This window comes from Nesoenas mayeri, assembly GCF_963082525.1.
Source record: "Nesoenas mayeri genome assembly, chromosome: 14".
Taxonomy (NCBI): domain Eukaryota; kingdom Metazoa; phylum Chordata; class Aves; order Columbiformes; family Columbidae; genus Nesoenas; species Nesoenas mayeri.
Genome location: NC_137556.1, coordinates 10,080,414 through 10,105,253, shown reverse-complemented (window position 1 = coordinate 10,105,253; position 24,840 = coordinate 10,080,414). Strand labels below are relative to the sequence as shown.

Sequence of the window (24,840 nt, the reverse complement as noted above, 5' to 3'; positions counted from 1 at the left end):
CGCCGCCCGGTAGTTCCGGTGCGGGGCCGTCCTTCCCCTCCTCCCCTGCGCTGGGCCGGGCGCCGCCAGACGGGCGGCACCGCCGAGCCGAGACCAGCCCGCGCCATGGCCCAGCCCGCCAGGCCCCCCGCCGCCTACCCCAGCCAGAACGGCGGCGGCCAGCAGCCCTACAGCAACGGTGAGTGCGGCCCTGGGCCGCCCCGCTGGCGGTAGGGGGCCGCGGGGCCCGGGCCGCGAGGAGGGAGCCTGGCTTGGCCGGGGCCCTGGCCGGGAAGGCTCCTGCATGTGGCTCTTCCCCCGGCCCCAGCCCGCTCTGCGCCTCTTCTCCCCGGTGCTGCGGAGGAGGGGGCCGGTGGCCGCGGGCAGAGCGGCGGAGAGCAGGTGTCGGGGTGCCGGGAGGGGGGCCGCCGGTGGCCGCGGGGGCTCCCAGTGGGTTGGCTGCTCGGCTCGCTGGGTTTACAGCCCGTAGGAGCGGGCAGAGTCCGCGGCGGCCCCGGGGACAGGTCTGTGTCCGGCTTCAGCGCTGTCCTCGCCGTATCGCGGACACCCTGTTTCTCGAGGGGAAACGCAGCTGGATTAGGAAACAAAAAATAAGGAAAGAAGTAGGTAATGGTGACTGATCTCTGCTGTCGGTCCCCGCCCCCCGGTAGCGTCACCCGGTCCGTCCGAGGGCACAGGGGCAGGTGGGAGCCGTGGCTGCGGCGGTTCCCTGGTTGGGAAGCCCCGGGGGCTGCGGGACGTGGGGGTCGCGGTGAAGTTGCTGGCGGGGCCTGTCCTGCCCGAAGCGTTGCCGAGAGACACGCAGAGCTGTTTACCAGGCACGATAAATCTTCATTCCTATTTCTTCTCATAACAAAAGCGTCCCTGTGTATATTTTTGTGTGTCTCAGCCTATGAATAGCCAAAAGTGCCTTTCGGAACACCCGTGTTTGCACTAACGAGGTGAAATGTGTGGCAGGAGTGGCACTGGGCGGTGTTTCAGCCTGTACCCCGGCCGGGGACACAGCTGAGGCAGCAGTCGGAGCCTCTGACCCTTTGGAACGGAGCTGTAGATGTGGCACCCGCTTACTGCTGGCGGGGGGGGGACCTGGCTGGGCGCAGGCTGCAGCGACTGGATTTTATTTTGTCGTTCATGTAAAACCGATATTATCTCATTCTGCGTGCTACAATCTGGGAAAGTCTTGGTTAATTTCTTTCTCTCAAAATATATCTTTTTATAGCGAGATATTGAAGGTAAAACTGGATAACTTACTGGCTGCCCTTCTAAGCTAGGAAGAAAGAAACACAAAGCGAGCCTTGTCTCTGTATCTTTTTTTTTTTGTAAGCATGCAAATCTCTGCTGTTGGAAATGTTTAGTGATTTCACATGTACAGATAGCATCCTCTGTACTTGGTTCCTTATATACTTCTGTGAATGGTTTGACTTGTCTTCCTCCTCCTCCTTCACAGCATGCTTATTACTTTTCCTCAAAGTCATCTGCAAAATGACATTTTACAAACAACTGTATAGTTGCTTATAGGGTCGAGAAAGTGGGAAGCGTCTGAGTACAGCCTGAGGAAGGCCTCTGTTCTGGAGAGCTCATGGGCTAAGCAGAGAATATACAAAGGGAACATTTGCTAATGGAGTCACTGAGTGGGATGATTTACAGACTGGCATCACTTTACATTTCCTGATTTCCCTGTAGTTGGATTAAGCTCATAATGGAAGTTCTGGGGAGGAGGAATTTCAGGCTACCCCGCTGTCAGGTGTATAAAAAATAAAGAACTGAAATTTCAAGTTATGCAAATACAGGGTAATAAACAGTTGTTATAGTATGGTAGAGATAAGGTTTGGGTTGCAGACCTTTTGAATAAATTAAATTATTCCAGCGTGGCCTGTTCATAGCATCATTTAAAATCTGTGTTATAATCCTTGACCTTTACAATAAAAATAAAGCTTTTCAAAACAGTCTAGAGTCTACTGAAAGTGCTGTTGTGGCACTTGCAGTGATCTATGAGGAAAGAAATGATGAATTGTTAGATAGTTGTCAGCTCTTCCTCTCAACTTGTTGCTTGCTTTATTTGTTTGCAGGTAACTCCCCGCGCTTGCGTGTCCAGCGAAGGCAGTAAATTGTCCAGGAAATTGTTTAGCATGGAGTATCGGGTTGCTTAGCAACAACCTTCCTCTACTTCATTTATTTTTTTTAATAGGATCAGTATTTTGTATTATTTTAACTGCAGATTACTAATTCGCTTTCCAGTTAATAGACTTGAAATGCAGACAAGAAGGAGAAACAATTCTTTTAGGGTGTTTTATTCTCCCTATGTGATATCTTCGAGTGGCACTTTGAAGTCCTGAGAAGCTTTGGCAGCTGTTGGTTTTGGTCAGCGCTCTGTGAGCCTGGGGACCAGCGGGTCAGACTCAGCTGGAGTGGGCACTGGTGGGCACTGACGGTTTGGTTGGGATGCAGCTTTCCAGCTTTTCCAGGAGCTAGGAGAGGTGGCACCTGCTGAAAGTAATGTGCTAAGTAACTGCCTGGGAGTAGGTGACAGTGAAATTCTGTTTGGAAGAGAAGTTCACTTGAGTTCTAGCCTCTCATACTAATATTTGGACCCCTCATTTTATAGAACCATTGGGTAACCTTCATATATGTATTCCGGTGCCATTCCTGATCTCAGGAAAGTTAAATGACCTGGTGTTGCGGTAGAGGTGTCTTCTGCTGTTAAGTGCGTGGCCTTTCTTTTGTTACTGACTCATCTCCGTGATCTCTGAGTGTTGGAGGTTTGGGTGCCATGCAGGTGGTCCAGCTCTTCATTCTGTGCTCAATTCTTTGTTGGCTCCTTGCTTCGTGGAACAGCACAAAAAACCAGCAGCAGTGTTATAGATAAAGCTGCAGAACCTATGTGCTCTCTGACAGGCCTCAGTAAAGAGGTCAGGTAAGGATGAATACCTGGCAGCACCAAACCAGCAAGTTCTGAAAAGTTTTTTTGGACTCTGAGACCCTTTGGAAAGGGTTTGCACCCCTCAGTGTTGTTGCTTTAGTTTTGTTGGCAGCATTATGCAGGTTTGTCTTGAAAACATGAGCTGCCCGTAGGCAATTGAGACTTCTAGTTGTGCTTCTGACTTTAAAAATCAAAACTAAAATTTGGAACATTGTGCTGTGGTGAATTCAATTTTTAAAGCAAAGTGCCATAGAAAATATTAATATCAGGTCAGTCAGTTTTAGGTTTTACCTTGCTTCCATTACTTTATCCTCAAACTTATTGCTCAAGCAGGGAAAACAGTGTGTAAGAGAGAACTTTCTGTGCTATGACTCCTGCCTGGGCTAGAGAGTCATGCCTGAAGGCAAACAATCAGGTTATGAAATTAATTTATATTTGTTCTGTGTTTTTCATATAGCTTATAGTAATGTTATATCAACGGATGTGGTGATGCCATCAGGACGCTGGGCATCACATAAGAAATGATTGTTTTTAAAAGTTAGCAAGTTTGATTTACAATGGGTTTTGTAAATCGATTGTTGAAAACCCATCTGACATGCTGCAAGGTAATTTTTGAAGGTGAGTCATTTGTTAGCATTTTTGTGTTTGCAAGCTTTTTCTTCAGACATCATTGGGTTTAGAGAAGTATTACTAAGCTTTATGAGCAGCATTTTAAGGACAGTGGGTTATAACTGGACTTCCTAACTGAAAGGCAAGCAGCATATTGAGATTAATGGGTGGAGAATAATATGGTATGTACTTTTTATGCACAGACAACAGAGACAGTGAGGATGAGCTCACTAACACTGTAGTACCGCCTGTGTATTATCCTGGATATGTATGATGCTCAATGAATTTACAGCTGTCTGTGAACCACAGCCTAAGGCTTTCTAGGGAAGGGGGGGCCGAATGACCAGTGCAGTGTTTGTCCTAAGAGCTTCAATGTATTCAGCATTTAGCTTAATTTATTGTCAAAAAGGCCTGAGTTCAAAGTTGTTTCAACTTGGAAATGCAGACTTCCTCACCTTTGAAATTTCACTAGAATGTCTTAATAGGAAACATGCTGTCTTTGTTTTAATGTTAAATAAAATCCTGTGATTCCATTCTGATGTCAGCTGTTTGTAATACTTGTATGGTAAATATATCAGTTCTGGCATGTTTTTGAAAACCGAAGTGGTGAATCCTGCAGGATTTTCTGGTCTGGAAAATTAAGTGCTTTTGTTTATCTAGGTTCCAAAAAATTGTCCAAGTCTTAACTAATTCTGGAAATCTGGAAAATAGTACCGGGTTGCAAAGAAAAGAATCTTAACTCTAAACCATAAAGAGGATCTTTTCTGCTTTGAGATGTTTAACCATTTATGTGAAATGTTTTCAGTATTCAAACTGTGGATGGGGGGAACCACAATACCACTGGATGAAATAAACAATATACCATTGGGAAGTGGTTTAGTGATTTATTTTTTTTTAAGGAGTCGTGGCTGGCTGTGGGATACATAACCTAGTGTATTCTACTCAGAAGAATTTAGCTGGGAAATTTATAGTCTCCTTTCAGAATGTCCGTTTTGTGGCAGTGAACAACCTGCAGCACTAGCTTTCCTGACAGGGCTTTTACCACACTGAAAATCTCACAGTATCCTGTCTTTGTGTTCTTGTGTAAAACAGAAATCTGATGATGCTCTTACCAGTGTTGTTTGCTGTCTGAAGAATTATTAGCCTTTTTTCAATTTATTTTCTTCGAAAGATTAAAACTCATTGCAGCTATACCAACTAAAAAAAAAAAAAACATAAAAGGCACCATTAACCTATCATGTTTTATTTTCCTGATTGATGAATTACTTTATGAGAGAACTTCCAGTCATTCCATCTTTGTGACCAGTTGGCTGCTCACATGAGCGATATGTGTATGAATAGTTCCCTTACTAAAATTAACTGCAGAAACTTTCGTAGATTAACTCGGTCACTTGAGAAACAGCATAGTGACCTATGTTGAAACTGGCTGCTGGTGTCTTTGCCATAAGCTGAAGTTGATGTCAATCCTGAAGTGAAACTGAGTTATTAGCAAATGGGTGCTTCCACTTTTGGTCTGCTCACATGTCCTACTGCCAGCTGTGTGGGTGAGCATTCCACTTTGGTCAGCTCCTTTTTGGGTATTTCTGAAGGCAGAAACAGTGTCGTGTGTGTATTTCAGTCCAGGAGGATGGATTGTGCTCAGGCACCAGAATGCTTGGTGTTTGGGAGGCTACTGTAAAACAGAACAAATATCTAAGCGTTGGCAGCAAAATTCTTGGCTTGAAGACTAATAAAATCCTAAGGAAAGTGATTCCCAGGAACATCTCTTATTTTCAGCAGTGATACACAATGCTGACTTTCTAAAAGCTTTGTTGTTTATTTTTCTTCCAGGTCCCGTTCAGAATCAGCTGATGCATTCACCAGATGGCCAGGGATATAGCCCTTCGGTTCCAGGATTGTATTCACATCAGACACCGGCAAAGGCTCCTCCGCATCAGCCTTCTGGACAGTACAACTACAGTGGCTCTCAGAATGTTTCTCAATTAAACAATTATCAAGGACCTGGGCAGACTCTCAACAGACCACCAGTGGCACCTTTCTCTGGGTCACCAGCACAACTAACAGGTCCTATTCCACAAGTGCTGCCACCTGCATTGCAAAACTCAGCTGCTATATCATCTGCCGGTAGCTTTCCTGCTGGAGCGAGCCCGCCAGTGCTTTCAAACTGGCAGTACAGCCAGAGCCCTGGGAGTCAGCCCACTGGGTCACCATCAAGCCATTTGGCTCACATGACTGGGACAGCATCAGTTCAGCCACCGTTGTCCTTATCAGGAAATACAAATCCTCCAGGAAATTATCAATATGCTGCTTCTCCGGGAGGTCCTCCGCTTCAGAACAGCTATATGAAACCAGGTAACCATACATTTTTGGTATTTTGCCAATGCCCATTTCTCAGTGGTTCTTTTAAAAAAAAAAAAACAAAACAAAACACAACAAAAAATAGAATTGACTCTGTGGCAGCATTTTGCTTGTGGAATGAAGTTGTCAAAACAGATACTTGGAGAAAACGCATATTGTAAATACTGGGGAGATTTCTTTGGATTATAAGTGAAAGTTCTGTGCACAAGTCAGGCATTTCAGTTTGGTTGGGTGGCTGAAGTAGGTAACCCCTGAATGGTGTCTTGTTGTTTTGGGAAGCTGTTTGTGGGAAATGTTGTTTCCTTGGGGTGGTTGTTGGAGCATTGGCTTCAGTCAAGTGAGAACTGTGGGACTTCAGGGTTGAAAACTGTACCCATCTTTAGTGACTGTGGTCTTTAGCAGTATAAACTTTGTTAGCTTTTCCGTTCATCACTTGATTCAGGTCCTTCTCTGAACAGCTGCAGCCGGATTGATGTAAACAACTTGAGCACAGTCTGGAAAGAAAACTGGAAAGTGTTCTGTATGATGAAATAGAGGCCAGTTGAATGGAAAGCTTCCTTCCTCTAAACTTGTAATTTGCACTACCTTATAGTAATTGTCAGTCTTTAGAAAGCATTTGGAAAGCTGGAGATGCAAAGAATTACGACTACTGCAGCCTGCATTCTGTTTCTGCCGCTTGTGTGTTGGTATATGCAGTGGCAAAAAGCTTTTCTAACAGTAAATAGCTCTATTATGCAAGTGATTATTATGGAAATAAAGTTAATCCTTAAGTTTCCCTTTGCCAAACTGCTGCTTGTTGTTATAGAGGTTTTTCTAACTGAGCATGCAAATAGGAGTTACGTACAGAAATATTTTAAATGTTAAAGCAAATATTTTTTTCTTGTGAAGTGCGTTTAGCCTCAGTAGAGATTTTTCTTGATGGTAGCTTTTTGTTAGATGCTTGACTGATTTTGTTATGATGTTCAAACTGACTTAGGCTCGCAGAATTTATGAAACTATTTCTGGCAGTTTATGGGAATAAACAATTAGTACTTTGGTGTTAGTGAGGAAAGTGCTGAGAAATGTTGGGAAGTGGTATATGAAATGAGAGTGAGTGTCTGGTATAAGAGAATGCTTATATCCATTCAATGGTGAATCCTCCTGAGCAATTTCCCTGGTAGTTTTTGTGGAAACAGTGATCACTATTAAAATGAATGTAGCCTGTTCTTAGCACAAAGGTCTGCCAGCTCCCTGCCTGTGCGGCCAACTTTGGACAACCTCTTAGACACAGAATCCCTTCCACGTTCTGTTATAGTGTAACCGGTGTATAGCAATTATTAATTAGCTTTGCAGTATCAAACACTAAGTCCTAGGTTTTTAAAACAGAAGCAATTAAAAACTTTCCTGCAACTTCTAACATGGAGGATTAAAGACTTCAGAGCAAAACACCTCACACTTGCACAGCAAGTTTATCCAAACTGCACATTGCTGATGATTTTCCAATAGAAATCTTTTTTCCCAAATAATTTTAGTATCTGTGGAATCTGTACATTGCTGTTTTGCATCAGATTTAGGATGAGCATCATGTCAAAAGGGATGTGTTTAGAGTCTTAGTAGTTCATTATTTTCTGTCTAATATGGGGCTGTACTATAATTTCATAAAGTCCAGACTTAGTAATTGAAGTTGAGATTCTTTCTATACCTTTTGAAATTCTTACCAACAAGAGCACCAGAAAGAAAGAGATCATGGATAACAGCTACAAGAACCCACTACGAGAAGGACACGACAGAAAGAACCTGAAGTTGTGAAACTTTCTACATGCATATTAGAATTTATGTATATCATGCTGTTTAATGTTTGAATGAGAGAAAAATTTAGATTTCAATCTATGTGGTTTTGTAACAAAACTTTTGTGACCTTTGCATCTCAGTTAAACTCCTTCTAAAAATGAATCTCTTACAGGATCTGCACCTCCACCAGTGACCCAGCCTTCAGCTCCACTCCACCCCCCTGTAAGGCCACCTTTGGGCCCCCCGCCAGTCGGTGCTCCACCATTGATTAGGCCGTCAACACTGATAGCAGGACCACCTACTACACAGTCTCTGCTAAATTCAGCTCCAAATCGAGAAAGTAAGAAATAATTTGTTCTTTTTGTTGAATTTGAGTGTTGCAACTTGCTCTCATGTGTAATGTTTCAAGTCAAGTACGCTCTTTGCAAGTACACTGTTAGACTCAAATAGTAAAATTTATACTAATATAGCATAATTTTATCTGAATGGAACAGGTAAGGACCTGGAAGGAAGTAAAATATTTCTTGTTGACAGTTGTTAATAAAGTAACAATAATTAAGACTTCAAAATAGCTTTCTAAGTGCTATTTAACATGGACGTGTCTCCCATAGTTGCCATCTCTTTTTTTGTTTTTAGCTTTCTAAAACGGCATTGAAATTCTGATTTCTCTGCATCCCTGACTGCTGTGGAGAACATAATCCGTGTATATATCATTTTATTCTACAGGGACACCTAAAATGCAAACCCTGCAATTCCTTGCCTGTTTACATGTGTACCTTATTCTTCCTTTCTGTTTAAAATCACTGAAATGTATCTTGGATTTGTTCATTTTCTGCAGGTAGTTAGTGGAGATTGTTAAGTGTCAGCTGTTAAAGACATATATGACTTTCTCAGTCTCTTGTGGGCCCTGCACAAATATGCTGTTGTTTAAGAACTCATCAGGGCTCTGTATCAAACAGAGCTGGAGCGGTATTGTATTTACTGCCCCTGCTAGATGGGGCCATGTGGTAGTCAGCAGTTTTATTTTCACATATATAGTTTGTTCTGTCACAGCTGTTGGTTCGTTGCAGGTTCAGATTGACGGCTTCTCTATGGTAGCTCTGTGAGTACAAGAATAGTATATTCAGATATAGCTTAGTTTTGAGCATGTGAAATGCATTAGATGCTGCTTTTGCTTAGAAAGTCTTTTCTTCATAATGAAGAGAAATGTTTCCAGGGCCCTGGAGAGATAAAAATGTTTAGTCTGTGAAGCAGAGTGACTGCTGCTTACTAGCAAGATTCAGGATATAATGTAAATTCATTTCATTGGGTCATCTTTGAACATTTTAATGAAAATAAAAAGTAAATTGTGTACAGACTCCTCCTTAGCAATAGATAATCGGGTTTGTAATTTAAACATAGTGTACAAAAAGCTGTCCTTTGGGAGCACTCTCACAATTTCAAGGTTTTTCTTATCTCAGCTGGAATTTATATATTGACTAGTATGTGACTGTATCAGAACTGTTGGTATTTGGTGAGCAGTACTGGACTAAGTGAATGTAATTTGATGTTTCCTTGAATTATCAGTGGAAAAGGTTCTTCAGGGAACTCAGGACCTATATTCCAGGGTATTCTAAAATCTGTGGCCTACAGACATTTCCTCTGATGAGGAGGATGTGTCCCCTGATGACACTTTACTGCATGTCAGCTTGGAAGTTATGGTGAATATCTGATGTAATCTTAAAACATCATTCAACCTGAAGAGTAGAGACTTTTGTTTTCCTTGAAAAAAGACCACAGGGCTTTGTGAATGTCCTTTGTTGAGGTCATGTCAGCAGGTGAAATGTGTGAGAAAAGAGGCCAAGATGTATATTCAATGCAGTTTCATCCTGAGACAGAAACAAAGTAGATCCAAACTATGATAATTTAAATATTCCTAGGGTTTCTTTGTAGTTACCTCATTACAACTTCTTAGTAACTTGTGAAAATTTTTACTGGGATTGTCTTTCTTAATAGGTGATGCCACATCTGCTGCCAGTGATGGGTCTGCGGTGCAAAACAGCTACGATGCAATAGAAGGTGGTGGCCTCATGGGTAAGGCTTGGGGATGAAAAATGTTTACTATTATGTGACTTTTTTTAAGATCTGGGAAAGATTGAAGTTTAGGTATTTATGTACAAACGTGCATACTTGATTCGATGTCTGTCTTGAAGCTAAGTGTGAAATTTGAAGCACTGACAGCATGTCTTTGCCTGTAAGTATGGTAAAGTAGTTAAGAGCATTTTACAAAATTCTCTACGATTGTCAGTTTTTTACACTTGGAAACTGAACTACAAAAGGTCTTCCTGCTGTAGTAATGCATCGAGCAAGCTGCACTTCTTCAGCAATTCATTTAAAGTATTTGTCTTCTCTGCTTCTAGCAACTCCACATCCTTCTCCTGCAGCACCGAATCTTAACATGAATAGAAATGTTGGCTATTCTTACCCTGCCTTACCTCCAGGCTACCAAAATACTTCCCCACCTGGAGCACCGGGAATGCAGGCGACTGCTTTGCAGTATCCAGCTGGAGCAAAACATTTCCATCAGGTAGAGATTGTTTGGTTTTGATCTCATTTACTACCTGTGGTATGTGTGGGTGAAAAGAAGTGCCGACTGGTGTGTGTTGTGCATCTCCAGGGTGCTGCTTCTCTGGTTCACTGCTTGGTGCAGTGTTTGTTCAAGATGATGGACATAGCCTGAAATTAATGCTTTTGTTGACACCTTGTACCAGTTTGGAAAAGCCGTGTGCCAGCCCTTTCTGAAGTGTTCTATCCTTGTATCTGTGTTTATCTTAAAACCTTCAGCTGCTTTTGGCATGTTTTTCTTCCCTTGAGCTGCTATTGTTAGCTGAAGTATTTGTTTTTCCCCTGAACTTTCAGAGCAAACTGAGCAACACTTTTGCCAGCCGAGCCTCTGTATTTCAAGAGCTTTGTAGCAGATGTATGCTCATTTTTGCCTCTATTGTATTACATGCCTAAGTTTAAGTAACAACTAGTATTTCTAAATATATCATTGTAATACAATGGCAGTTAATACACAAATAAAACAAAAAAATGAAAGGGAAATGTGTTTGCTTTTTAAATGAATGGCAAGTTTCATCCAAATAGTTGGTGTTAATTTCTGAAATTTGATTTGATTCTAGCCTGCCCTGGGCACTAATCATTTAACTGCATCTATGGGTGGCCTGAGTCTACAGCAAGGATTAAGACCTGTGAATCTTCTTCAAGAAAGAAATATTCTTCCTACAAGCCTCTTGAAAGCTCCTGTCCCGAACTTGCATGAAGACATCCAGAAGCTCAACTGTAATCCTGAGTAAGATTATCTATTTGCTGTAATCTATCAAAATAAATGGAAGTATACATTTCTGCTTGTAAACGTAACTCTTCATAAAATATTTCCTTAATTTTGTGCGTAGAAAACATTGAAAGCAGGCTTCACTTCGTGTTAAGATAAAGGTGGTAAGTGGTTTAAACTTCGGAGTGAGGAAAATTATCTTTGTAGAAAATATGAAGAAAAATACATTGCTTGCAAGGCAGCTATAGACAGGTATAAGACCTTTACAATACAGTGGGCAATGAGCATGATTGAGAAAAGATAAAATAGGAGTTAACTCACTTCAGTGAGGTATACCAAAAATATTGTGAATGCAGAAACATGAGTGACCTCTATATTGAACGTAACCATTTAAAACAAGGGAGTAGATGGAACGTCAGACAAGCAGCTGGCACTTGCTTATTCAAGTAATCTCTGAGGAGACCAACCAAACTGTGAATAAAGAGGTACTCTTGCTTTGCAAGCCTTTTGTGATCGATAAAGGAAATAACAGCGTCTTTAGGAAGTTGTTCATGCAAACAAGCTGGGCTGGGTTTGCAGAAATAATGTGCACTTCTGCACTTCGGAGACTACCAAGTTCTCAAGTCTTTAGAAATGGCTGTGGGCTTGTTTATGTTTCTATATAGTTTTAAGACAGCTTTTAAACTTCGTCGGTTCAGATTTATTTATAAGACCACTTCAAAATGGTAGCCCAAAATAACACATAAAATATGAAGATTTGGTGCAACTTTGAACATTGTTAGGCTTTCATTACTTTGACTTGAGTGACTAAAATGATGCTCAGTTCTGTGTGAAGAGCATCTGTATAAAATAAAGTAAGCACTCCAAGTATGTACTCTGAGTCAAGCTCAGACTAAACTCGAACAATTTGATAGAGTTGGAGAAGATCTTTTATCTGGAAATGGAAATTCACCGTTACCAGCTGTAGAAAAGTATAAAGGATACTCTTTACTATTGAAGTCATATTTTTTTTAATGTGAAAGCCTCTGAAAATAACTCTTTGTCTTCCATGTAGGTTGTTCCGCTGTACCCTGACTAACATTCCTCAAACTCAGGCCTTATTGAATAAAGCCAAACTTCCTTTGGGGCTCCTGCTTCATCCTTTCAAAGACTTATCGGTATGACAAATATTCAAAACTTTAAATGCTAAAATATCAACAATGCCTTTACTAAACCCAGAGCTGGACAATGAATTATAAAAGAAGGTCAAGTATGTTAGTTAATCTTGGCCCAGAAAAATTACCTTTGTGGCTGACACTTCCCTATTCCATAGAGATCATTGCCATTTTTCTTTTTTTTCCTCCCAACTGTTTTTGAGTTTTCAAGGCTCATTTCTTAATCAAGAAAACCTCCCAGACCTCAAAAAACCCAGAAGCTTATGTACAGCACAGCACTCGGGCTGTGCCAGAGGGTGACACGTATAAATTCCAGTATTCCTTAGATAGATTTATCTTGTCACGTATCTAGTTGTAGTTATTGATTTCCTATACCAAACCTAGTACTAATTCTAAACTTAGATTAAAAAAGCTAGAGGTTTGGATGTCCTTAGATAGGTGGGAGACTTTGAATTTAACAGGGCCTTTTTCTTTTAAACATTATTACTTTTCACAATTTAAGTAATTTTTCAAAGATGTGCTTTTTTTTCTGATTTTGGATCTGTACTGTGTGTAGCAGTTGGCCTTAAACCATCAGTGTAAAATTCAAGACTTCAGAGGCTTGAAAAGGGAACCTACACAGTCAAATAGGTTAGAGCTCAGTTCTGGCCAGTCATCTTATTAAGGAATTGTATCAGTGCTGTGAGGATGCAGAAATACTTCTTCCTTTGAGAAGTGAGCTTTGAGTAGCTTACCAAGCTACTCAGTGTAGGTCACGTTGTTACCATAGATGAATAGCTGTAGTGTGGTGATGCTTTAAAACACAAACTTTTCTTTTCCAGCAATTGCCAGTGGTCACTTCAAGTACTATCGTGAGGTGCCGTTCCTGCCGGACGTACATTAACCCTTTTGTCAGCTTCCTAGACCAAAGGAGATGGAAATGCAATTTGTGCTATAGAGTGAATGACGGTAGGTTTTAAACGTGCTTGTTGCATTAAACTCTTAAGGTTAGTGTCCTTGGCCTTTGAGGCTGTAACATTGTCGGCCATATCAGCACTAGGGATCGTTGTCAGTCATGATGGGGCTGTGAGACACAAGAAGTGTTTCCCTGCCTAGGGTTGTTCTCCAAGAAGCATTGCCCAGCAGGCACAAAAGAGTCGATGTATTTATTTTAAAATCCATCACAGTTAATACTAGTGTGAAATAATAATATATATAAATTTATCTGCATAGTTCCTGAAGAATTCATGTATAATCCTGTGACGAGAGTTTATGGAGAACCTCATAAAAGACCTGAAGTCCAGAATGCTACTATTGAGTTTATGGCTCCATCTGAATACATGGTAAGTCTTTATTTACTCTTCGTTATTCTCTCCCTTTGTTTTATTTCTAGAGGAAAGTCAGAAAAAAACTTGTTATGGAGGATGTTTCCCAGCTTAGAACAGTTGCTGCCTCGAGTGCATCTGAGAACTCCTGGGAAGAACTTCAGATAGTTCTCCATTTCTAAACATTTAGCGTGTCAGAGGAGTTTTGTATTTAGATTATGAAGATGTTTGTAGATCTTCTGGAAGAAAATGATAATTCTAGAATTACCCAAGACAAGACAAATGTGTTTAGAAGTTTTAGCTATTATCTGTGTTGTGTTTTAATAGAGTTTAAGCTTGCCATGGAGTTATATAACCCAAATCTAATAAATGTCACTTTAAAAATTAAAGGTAGTCTTTTCTTTGCTCAGCTACGTCCACCTCAACCACCTGTGTACCTCTTTGTGTTTGATGTCTCTCATAATGCAATAGAGACAGGATACTTGAATACAGTCTGCCAGACCTTGTTAGACAATCTTGACTCGTAAGTACCTTTTCATTACAATCTCCTATTTTCTTTACTCTTATGAGACTTGTGATAGATTTCAACATGCCACTGCTTCCTGTTAAGAAATTTCCAAGGGCTGGCTCGCAATGGCCAACGTTGTATTAAAATATAGTGTAAAGCTGTAGTCTTTTTTTCCGTCACAGTATGAAAGGTAATTTTGAGGCATATTTTTCAATCTGGTTCTTCCCTGGCTGCTTAACCAATCCCAAAAAGGAATGAACATCATGGTTATGATGTCTTTTGAACTGTATTTTTCAAAAGCTGAAGTTCAGATATGTATTTGCTGAAAAGAACGCATATATCTAATGAGCTTTCTTAAAATACAGGCTGTATGAACTTACATAAATCCCACTTGGTATTTTGCAGCTTGTGTCTTCCTTTTCTTACATTTCTTAAACATTTCCTGAGTGTCTCGTAGATGATTCTACTGTACCTTTTTCTGGTTTGTTTGGATTTGTTGGGTGTTGGGTTTTTTTTGTGTGTGTGTGTTTGTTTCACCAAAATGACATAGTCAAGCTGTTGCACTAGAGCTGTTAAGCTAACTACTGAGTAACAACCTTGGGCAGGTGCAGTGGGTTTTTTTTAAGAAAAAAAGCATGCAGAAATGAAATTTCATCTTGCCGAACACCATATGTCTCCTTTTTAGGCTTCCTGGGAACACTAGAACAAAAATAGGCTTCATAACGTTTGACAGCACAATCCATTTCTACAGCCTTCAGGAAGGTCTCGCTCAGCCACAGATGCTTATAGTCTCAGATATTGAAGGTATGCAGAAATAACTTCTGTCATTAGCGTCTACTAATGACTGTTGGGTTTGGCAGCCTTTTTAAAAAACGTATCTGTAGGAGTTCTAGATAGATCATTAGTCTCTCTAGTAATAGCTTTAGAAGTAGCATATGTCTGTGTTTGTTTTGAAGCCTCTGATGTCTGGGCAATGCTTTGGCTGTTCATGAGTTCAGACATCAAGACAACCTTCCTAACTTGTAGTTTAATTTGTAAAATTATCTAGATTTCTCTTACAATCCCAAATATTGTTGCTTGGTAAATTGCTGTAGATTCTGTGGTGACTGATGCTTAGTGCTTGTTCTTCTGCCTTTAATTTCAAGTCACCTTTCACTGTATGTTATGAGGTAGGGTAGAATGAACACTAGAAAGTCTTTTTTTAGGCATTTTTACTGAATAGTCTTGATTGTCCTTCAACCCTGTCAATTGCTACTCTGACGTGGCATTCAAGGCACAGGTAGGCTTATGAGAAAAAAGAAAACCACAGAATTATGTTTGAATGGATTTACACACTGATACTGTATGCTTTTTACAATGGGTATAGTGATTGGCAAATGCAGCTGGGGGAAGCTTGATGTGTTTTTGAAAAATAACTTAAAACCTTTTTTTTTTCTTCCAGATGTATTTATACCAATGCCAGAAAACTTATTAGTAAATTTAAATGAAAATAAAGAGGTAAGAATTAACTTACCGTACATAATTAGTGACATTCATACAGTTTCAGATATGCTTGATAATTTCTGGACTACTTAATGCCCTTTAACATCTACAGTTTAAATGCCAAGTTTGAGGTGGAAAAAAGAGGTCTCTTAATTTATCAATGTGACTCTAAACATTTGCCAACCTGAAACAAGACAACATTTTTGCTACGTTTTTTTCTTTACTCCCTTAATGTTAGAAGTGTTCATACATGTTTATGTATGTTCAGCAGTCAGCTCTATAAAAGAAGAAAACTCCTAGGACTCTTGATCTTAATATTTTTGTTTTCTCCATTGTAGCTAATTCAAGATCTGTTGAGGACCTTGCCACAGATGTTTACCAAGTCCCTGGAAACCCAGAGTGCTCTGGGGCCTGCCTTACAGGCTGCCTTTAAACTCATGTCCCCCACTGGAGGTAGAATCTCTGTCTTCCAGACACAGCTTCCGTCTGTGGGAATGGGAGCACTGAAGTCACGAGAAGAGCCAAACCACAGAGCAACCGCAAAGGTTAGAAAAGCAAAAAGGTTGAGAGAACTGGCTACCCTGTTCTATACGTGTAGGTGGTTCTGGAATTGCCTGTTCTGGGTTAATTCTGTGGTTCGCTTGTTGAGCTAACCTTCCCTTGTTAAAGCAGTAGAAAGAACAACAACAAAAACTAGGCAGTATAAACACAGATTTATTATCTGTTTTTTCTTTTTAAGATATCACTGTAATTAGTGATGGAGAGTCAATTGTTAGTGCCCCTGAAAACAGGCAATAAATGTGTTAATGTAAATGTGTTTGAATTTCCTTTGTATTTTGTAATACTCCGTTGTATTAACAGGACATACATTTGACACCGTCGACGGATTTTTACAAGAAATTAGCCTTGGACTGCTCGGGGCAACAGGTTGCAGTGGATTTATTTCTTCTTAGTGGACAATATTCTGACTTGGCTTCTCTAGGTAAGGCATATTAAGCTGATTTGGGGTGTGTAACTCTTCTACTTTTCGCAAATACATAGAATCTACATTAACATTTAGTAGATGAACTCGATTTGAATGAATCTAGTGTGTCAGGTAGCAAATTAATCCTTGATGAGCAGTGACAGTGAATAGACTGTAATCTTGCAGTCTTTCCTGATTTAACCTAGTCATTCTTATATTCTCCCTTAGTGAGTCAGGATTCTTGTGATCCTGGTATAAGTGGCTGAAATACTTGTATGCCTTTTAACAATCAGTGTAAACATCTTTAGAGGAAGCTTCATTAGCATTTAAATTTTTTTTGCCATTTAACAAAACTTGCAAGTGACTAAGTACCTGTCATTTCAGGCCAACGGAAAACACCTGAAACTACATACATACTTGAACATATAGTTGTTACATCTATGTCTCTGTATGCAGGTCTATAAGTGTGTACCAGAGCTATTTGCAGGTGTGAACAGTTTAATAATTGAAGGGAATATTACATTCAACTGGTATATTGAAAGACCACAGCAGCAGCTGTCTGCACTCTGCCAATGTCTGTTGTTTTGGTTTCAGGTTGTATATCAAGGTATTCTGCAGGTAGTGTCTATTACTACCAGTCTTACCATCACAAACACAACCCTGTCCAGGTGGAGAAATTGCAAAAGGAACTGAAACGATATTTAACTAGAAAGATTGGGTTTGAGGCTGTCATGAGGATAAGATGCACCAAAGGTTTGGACACAGTTTTTTTGGGGGCTTGGGGGGTGTGGAGGGGAAGTGGATGTTTGCTGTTACTTGGGAATGTTTTGGTTGGTATTTTGGCTGTCGTTTAAGCTGAAATGGTTAAAAGACAAAGATTAGAAAAGTAAAGTTCAGTACCAGGAATCAGACCATTAATTAAAAACTGTATTTACAGTATCTTTACTGGCATCCAAGTTCCATTTTACAATGGTTAAAACTGGAAATTTTGTTGGACTGCTATTTTCAACAAGCGACTGTTTTTATAGTCTGGAGACTTGCTGCTATGGTGCATTGATTTGACTTCCAAATTTGTGCTTTCTGCTAGCCTTTGTGGATTCTGTGGATTAGCTGTCTGTTTGGGATGTTCACCTTTCTTGAACATACTTGTTTTCATTGTGAAGGATCTTAACATCCCGATACAGAGCCATCTAACAGTGATGGCAGATGCGTAAATGGTGTCTGTACTTCATGACTATAAAAATAAAATGGATTCAATCCAATGCTGATCTTCTAGGTCTTTCCATTCATACCTTCCATGGGAACTTCTTCGTACGATCTACGGACTTGTTGTCGTTACCCAACGTAAACCCAGATGCAGGATATGCTGTGCAGATGTCAGTAGAAGAGAGTCTTACTGATATGCAAGTTGTTTCTTTTCAGTCAGCTCTCCTGTACACATCCAGCAAAGGTGAGATATACAGGCAGTTCAGCTGCATTAACAATACAGTGCTCAGATGAGTATTTTTATGTCAATTTTTCAGCTGCAATTCAATTGCAATAACTTACACAAACTGTTTTACATAACATCAAGATCACAGCTGTGATGGGTTACCGCATGTTGTTGATGTTATTGTGTCTTCTAGACCAAGAAGTTTTTCTTGGGAAACTTAGTTCTGGTCTGAAAATAGGTAGACTTCACCCGGAAACTGAGAACTAACAGTTTTTAAAAGCTGCTGGAGATGGCCTGATTCACCTCTTGTATTAGATTAAATCTTAAATTAATTAGATTAAATCTTAGTTTTCTTTTTGCTGTTGAATAAACAGTGGCATTTCTTGTATTGTTTCATAAAACAGAAGTTACGTTTGGAGACTGAAGTTTTCTTTCCTTACAGGTGAAAGACGAATTCGTGTCCACACTATGTGCTTACCTGTTGTAACAACACTGAGTGATGTCTACCTGGGGGCAGATGTACAAGCCATCACTGGCCTGTTGGCCAATATGGGTAGGCACAATAAGAGCTTGTTTGGATATGTATGGATGATATCCCAAAAGCTTTGAGCCGTAATCCTCTAGGAAGTAACGTCAGAAGAAAAGATTCTCTCTTTCTAAGAGTGCTTTCTAAGTTGCAAACAGAAGAGGATTTTTTTAAAATGCTTGTCTTAGGCAAAGTGTCAGTGTAGTTGTATGTAGTCACCTGGATTTAGTCTGCTGCATCATCATGAGCCTCTGGATTTTTTTTCTGAATCACTTGTCTTGACTTCCTCTATAGTGTAGGAAAAGCTTATTAAGATGCACGGGAGTATATGTTAAAATGAGAAAAGTTAGCATATGCGATTGTATTTCTACCAAGGGAGGAAAAGCCTCTTATTTGAGCTTTGTACTCTTTTTAGCTGTGGACAGATCAGTTTCTGCTACCTTGAGTGATGCTCGGGATGCCTTGGTCAACGCAGTGATAGATACGTTATCTGCTTATCGTTCATCAGTCCTAAGCATTCAACAACCTGGTCTCATGGCCCCCTTCTCACTACGGCTCTTTCCACTTTATGTACTGGCACTCTTAAAACAGGTAAGAGTTAAATGGAAGCTGTGCAAGAGCATGATTATCTGTTTGGCATGTCAGCCTGCAGTAGAGAGACATTTATTTGGTGTATAAAATAGCATTTATCTTCTCTTTCAGTATTTTTGTAGGATGCAAAATTGAAAAGTTGCTTTATTTAGACCATTTAATAAAATGAGCCTTCCTGCAATTTGCCATTGGGGTTCTGAGATATTTTACAGATTTGAGAATGGTCCTTCTTACACAGATAGTTATCTCAAGATAACTGCACCCCAGAATTTGATGACTTGAAAGGTCAATGTAGAACAAAGCCTATTCAATTGTTTCTCGAGCCTGGGTAGATAACATGTGATTTTACAGGTGGTCAATGTGTGTTTGTATTTTGGAGTCTGTTATGAAGGGATTTGGAGAATTTTATGGAGCAAATGTATAAAGATAATAATGGGCGGGCCTTCTGCTCTTGCCTGCAGAGGAGACCAAGGGGATAGAGAAGATGTTTAAAGAGTATAACTTACAGGAGTGAACTAGTTGAGAAGTTTAGAAGTGTGTACAAAACCAGAAGTATAACTCGTATAACCAAGGGAATAGGAAAATATTAAAGACACTGACTAGTCTAGAGAATGTGGAAGAGTACTGGTAGAGTGTTTTTTCAAGAACCTAATTTCTGTGCATTTCTGGAAATGTAGATCCACATAGCAGCTCAGTGTGGATTAAGAGAGCTGGCTGGCTGGCAGAGAGGTAGTTGGCTGCCTGTTCTCACAAAAGGTTTAAAGTGTTTCATAATATTTGCTCAATGAAAGTATTTTTTGATTGGATTTCCCTGAAGTAGTTTTAAGTGTTCGACAAGCTGCCTTTCTGTTCTAGAGAGAGTTTTCTGATTCATAGATCTTGATAAGGAAGTAACCAGCATGTTGCTACTAGCATGTTTGTAAGGATATTTGAGCTTTTTTGTGTAGAAGACTGTATAAGTGTTTGACTCAGTCAAGTGGGAGGAGTGAGCCCTTGTTGCAGTTATAGCTGGGCTTTTTTTTGTCCCAAGAAGCCAGAACTGTCTGTATCTTAATTGTAAATCCAGAATTACTTAAGATTCTGTACATTGAAGCCAATTTTAAACTGCTCCAATATTTATTCTTTTAAATTCCATCAAGTAGCATTTTTGAGGTGTATGTTATAAGGGAGATATTCCAAGATGCTTTTATCTCAGCTGTAGTGCTCACTAGAAAGGATTGATGGTGCAAGGTCCTCGAAGTTCTAGAACCCAGAAATGGGAATGAGGAGAATTGTATAATTTGTATGTGAAACACTGAAGAGAACTGTGGAGAAGTCAAATAGCAGTGGTAAAGTACCATATTTTGAGAAAATAATTATGGCTCAACTCTAAGACTTCAAAGTAAGTTAGAAATAAACAATAGATGGTGTGCTAAATTCGGCTTATCACACCTTGCTTTCATGGTCAAATTAAATGCCTGATTTTTTGCAGAAAGCATTTCAAACTGGGACGAATGCTCGTTTAGATGAACGCATTTTTAACATGTGTCAAGTGAAAAACCAGCCCCTTGTTTACCTCATGCTTATGACACATCCCAGTCTGTACAGAGTTGATAATCTTACAGATGAGGTGAGTGTTTGCATTGCTATAGCGTCTTTGTCTGGTCCAAAAAACATTTGTATGATGTGAAAATAAATTTGTGTTAAAGATATCACAGGTTTTCCACACAGCATAGCTAAAATTTGCTGTTTCGTATTTTCCCATTTGTTGGATTTGTTGTTTGGGAATTCTGGAGAGCAGCTATGGATGCACGGGGAAGGTTTTTTCTAACTTTTTCCCTTGTCATTCTCTTGCACTATAAATTGCATGTAATGACAATATAACATCTGTTTTAGCTTTTTGTCCCTCTGTAGCTTCCTTTATTTTAAAATGTCAAAGTAGTTTTGTGAACAGTGAACAATGTTTATGTAGGAGCCTGGATAATTTTAGAAGTCACATCTTCTGTACATAACAAATCTGATACTCCAGTTCTAGAACTAATTAACTAAGTTGAAGTACGCCCTCTTTAAATAAAGCATTGAGATTTATTAATAAATCAGGCACTTTAAGTGTGACTTGCATTAAACTGAGGAAAAGGATCCAGCTTCAGTATACAGTATAATACATCCTATTCTTATTTAACCTTTTGTTCTTGTGCCTGCTTCAATCCATCAAGATGTGAACCTCTGTTTTTCTGTTTGCTTTTTTCCTTTAGGGAGCTCTTAACATAAATGATGGAACTATACCTCAGCCACCCATTCTCCAGCTGTCAGTGGAGAAGTTGAGTAGGGATGGCGCTTACCTTATGGACGCTGGCTCTGTAAGTTGTGTGGTGGTGGTTATTTAAAAATTATCTACATTTACTTGAGGGGTTCTTTCTGAGAACTCAAAATGTGCAGGAGACCGCTGAGGTGTAATTTTGCATTGAATTATTTTTGTTGTTGCTGGGTATCTTTCAGGTAATGTTTCTGTGGATTGGGAAGAACTGTGGGCAGAGCTTTATCAGCCAGGTCCTTGGAGTTCCAAATTATGGCTCAATACCGCAGAATATGGTATGTGCTTGCTTTGCTGTACACCAGTCATACAGTGCTGCCAGAAATATGACCTTCATGAGAACTAAGACACCACTATTCAAATATTAACCCTTTAGTTATCATTCACTAGAAATCCAGATTCAGGGCAAGAAGGAATTTCCAATACGTCTCTTGGAGTTTCTCCAGGTTAAAACTTTATAGATCTCCCATGAAAGCGGAGTAAGAGGCTGGTAACGATGAAGTCTCATAGAACTGTGGGAGCAGACTGAGAATACACGGGAATATTAAGGATGGTGGTTTAGTGGGAAATCCTTTGGTTTCTGCAATAGAACAGGTAATTGATCACAGCTCAGTCATCACTGTGCTGACAGGCAATTGCTGATACCAGCATAGTGGATTTGACCGTTTCAAGCCCTTTCGAAGGTGACTAGACTAAAACTATCCATCACAAAACGTATCTGCCTGAGTGTCCTTTATACCTGATTAGGACAGCGTTTGGCCTGTTTTAAGCGTTCCTTTCACTGTTTTTCTGAAAGATATGATGTGTGTATTAATATTATCCTTTGTCTCTTAGACACACCTCCCAGAACTTGAAACTGCAGAATCCATCAGAACAACAGCTTTCATTTCTTGGCTGAGAGAACAGAGACCTTTCTTTCCTATACTATATATAATAAAGTAAGTTTTTTAAGAGTCTTTGTGCTTCTTTAGGGACCCCTTAACAATACATATTTAGGTATCATATACTGAGCTTTCTTAATGGAAGTTTTAACAATGGTGCATGCTGTGCCTAACAGATTTGACAACAGATACGAATTGAGTTGTCTCCAGTAATTTTCCATACATTAAAAAAGACTAAATATCACAGAATAATCTTTAGCTAATGGCAGATAAGTAAATGCTGATAAGTGCACTTGTTGGGGTTAATCACAAGGGCTGTTGGAGAGCCTCTTTTCATATTTCCTTAAGTTCTTGAAATATCTTGCTGCTTGACCTCTAGCTTTTTGAATGTGTTGCACTGTAGATCTTCGCAAATGTTTATCTCACTCAAAGCCTTATATTTTCATTTTTAAGGGATGAGAGCCCGTTGAAACCAAGCTTTCTGCAGAATATGATTGAAGACAGAACAGAATCAGCCTTATCATACTATGAATTCCTCCTTCATATACAGCAGCAAGTGAATAAATGAAGCACTAGCCTTTGGCTGACTTCTTTAAGGAAAGATTTTTTGCAGTAAAGAACGATTGTGCTTGTAATATCTTCATTAAATCTGTGGCCTGAGGCAGTTGATGAGAAGTTCGCACTGTGATTTCAACGAACTAAAGCAAATAAAGGACCACATCTGAGAATCAAATGTGCAACTACATAATATTGTACCTTAAAAATCAAACTATTGGAACTGGTTGAGCACCTTTAATTTGCTGCAAATCATGTTTTTACTGTAAGTAGTTGCAGCATGAAGTACATTTACAAAGGCAATACTGAAAAGGTGAAATACATTTTGTAAAATAAAGAGCTCTTTGTTGTTCAAAATGTATATTTCTGTAACTCTTTGCCTTTTTTTTTTTTTTTTTGCTGCTAGATATAAAACCTCACAATATTGATCATGATTTGCAGGGAAATTCTTTCTAAGTGCATCCAGTGATTACAGACAGAGCATCTCAATGTTCTGCTTGATACTTAAAGTAGCAATGAAACAACTGTTCATTGTGAAACGAACAAATACTTTATGAAGTGTAGAATCCAGTGCTTGGATTGGATTGTGGCTGATAGGACTAAAGGTAAGCTTAACCTGGACAAGGTGGCTGAATTTGTGAAAGCATTTAATAAATCAGTATTCAAATTAAAAAAAGAGAGTGGGGAGGAGCGGGCCGTATGTGAGACATTTTAAAAAGTCTGTGCCTGAGTCAGCAGTATATTAGGTAGATGACAAGCTTTTTTTTTTCTTCAGTAAAAAGAATAGTTTTAATTTCATTTTGTGAATGGTGTGGGAGGGGATTATCTCAGATTTATTTAATAAACGTTTAGAGTACTTTTGGCTCTTGTTTACGTTAACTGAATGTTAGGCCCCTAAAATGTAGTGTGTCTCTGAAGTCAGTTTGTATGACAGGACTTCAAACCTAATGTTTTGAGACAACATTTAATATTGTGATGTTAAAATTGGAAATGAAATCATTTTTCCAAAGACAAAAATACTATATCGTGTTTGAAGTTTTGTCCATGGTTTCAGACACACTTGAAGATTTTAAACATTCTTTTTTTTTTACTGCAGCTGTGTCTAGGTCCAAAGCCAGTGTGCACCAAATAAAAGCTTTAAATATACTCTTACATCCCTGGCAGAGCTACAGATGGAGGTTGACACTGAACCTGAAGTGAAAATTTATGCACAAAAATAATTTTATAGAAGTGTATTTGTAATTGTTCTCTTTTGGAGATTAAGCTATCATTGATGCCTAGCAATGCAAAGAGTATTTAAGTTACTGTATCCCTATGCCCTTGGAAGTCTTTCATATGGAAAGATCTTGGTTTGGTTTTTTTTTGGTTAATAGTGGTAAACTTAAAGGTCTTGCAAAACCTACTTCCTGGGGCAAGTAACTTGAACAGGTGAAACACTTTGAAGTGGTCAAACATACTGTGATGAGGCTAATTAACTTACATTTTGTGATACAAGTGTCAAAGGACATCATAGGGTAATAACTTGCTACCATTTCAGGCTGTAGCTTCACGTGATTGTCAGGAGTTGCCTTATTTCAGGGGAGGAGTTTCTTTGGGGAAATTGTTGTCGCTTGAGCACGAGAAGCTGAAGTTCAGAACAACGTCTGAAATAGCATGAAAAGACTATTATGGAACCAATTTAAGCTTCCCTGTCTGCTGGCTCCATAGCACACAGGAGTATATTTACTTGAACAGCTTTTCAGAGAATTGCACATTTTCTAGTCATAGCAAAGAGGTTTTTAAGTTTTTACAGTCTGACTATTTTTTTTTTTCTGGAGGAAAGGAGTCTCTTCATTTAAATCATAAATGTAAGTTATGCAGTTGCATAGGCTATGACTTAAAACTTGTGTTTTGGGTGTATTATCACTCAGATGTTGAAAATCATCCTTGCATCTAACAGGCCACCCAAAGTCTGTTTCTTACTATGACTGTATTTTGCTACTATTATATATCCCATAGTTTTTAAAACAAACATAAATGTTGAAGTTGGCTTCACTGCTTTATGTACACCAGACTACTGGCTAAAGATGTCAGTCATTGTAGCAGTTAACAACTTTGAATTAGGATCCCTAAGTTTTAGAGAGTAAAACATTTTAAACAAGACTCAGATGAGAACTCTCTTTGGGAGTTCTCTTCACCTT

The 24,840-nt window shown here is 39.5% G+C and overlaps 1 protein-coding gene across 1 annotated transcript; it reads left to right on the top strand.

Moving 5' to 3' along the window:
• The first annotated feature begins 40 nt into the window (after positions 1–40).
• Positions 41–23,021, top strand: SEC24A (SEC24 homolog A, COPII coat complex component). Its single transcript, XM_080353508.1, has 23 exons — positions 41–178; positions 5,360–5,881; positions 7,830–7,997; positions 9,653–9,730; positions 10,057–10,223; positions 10,819–10,988; positions 12,025–12,127; positions 12,946–13,072; positions 13,337–13,446; positions 13,839–13,951; positions 14,622–14,740; positions 15,378–15,433; positions 15,757–15,963; positions 16,280–16,400; positions 16,977–17,135; positions 17,659–17,832; positions 18,257–18,367; positions 18,756–18,931; positions 20,403–20,540; positions 21,166–21,270; positions 21,410–21,502; positions 22,059–22,162; positions 22,559–23,021. The coding sequence occupies exons 1-23, from the start codon at positions 106–108 to the stop codon at positions 22,671–22,673; spliced, it is 3,309 nt and encodes a 1,102-aa protein (XP_080209634.1). The 5' UTR covers positions 41–105; the 3' UTR covers positions 22,674–23,021.
• Positions 23,022–24,840: the final 1,819 nt, after the last annotated feature.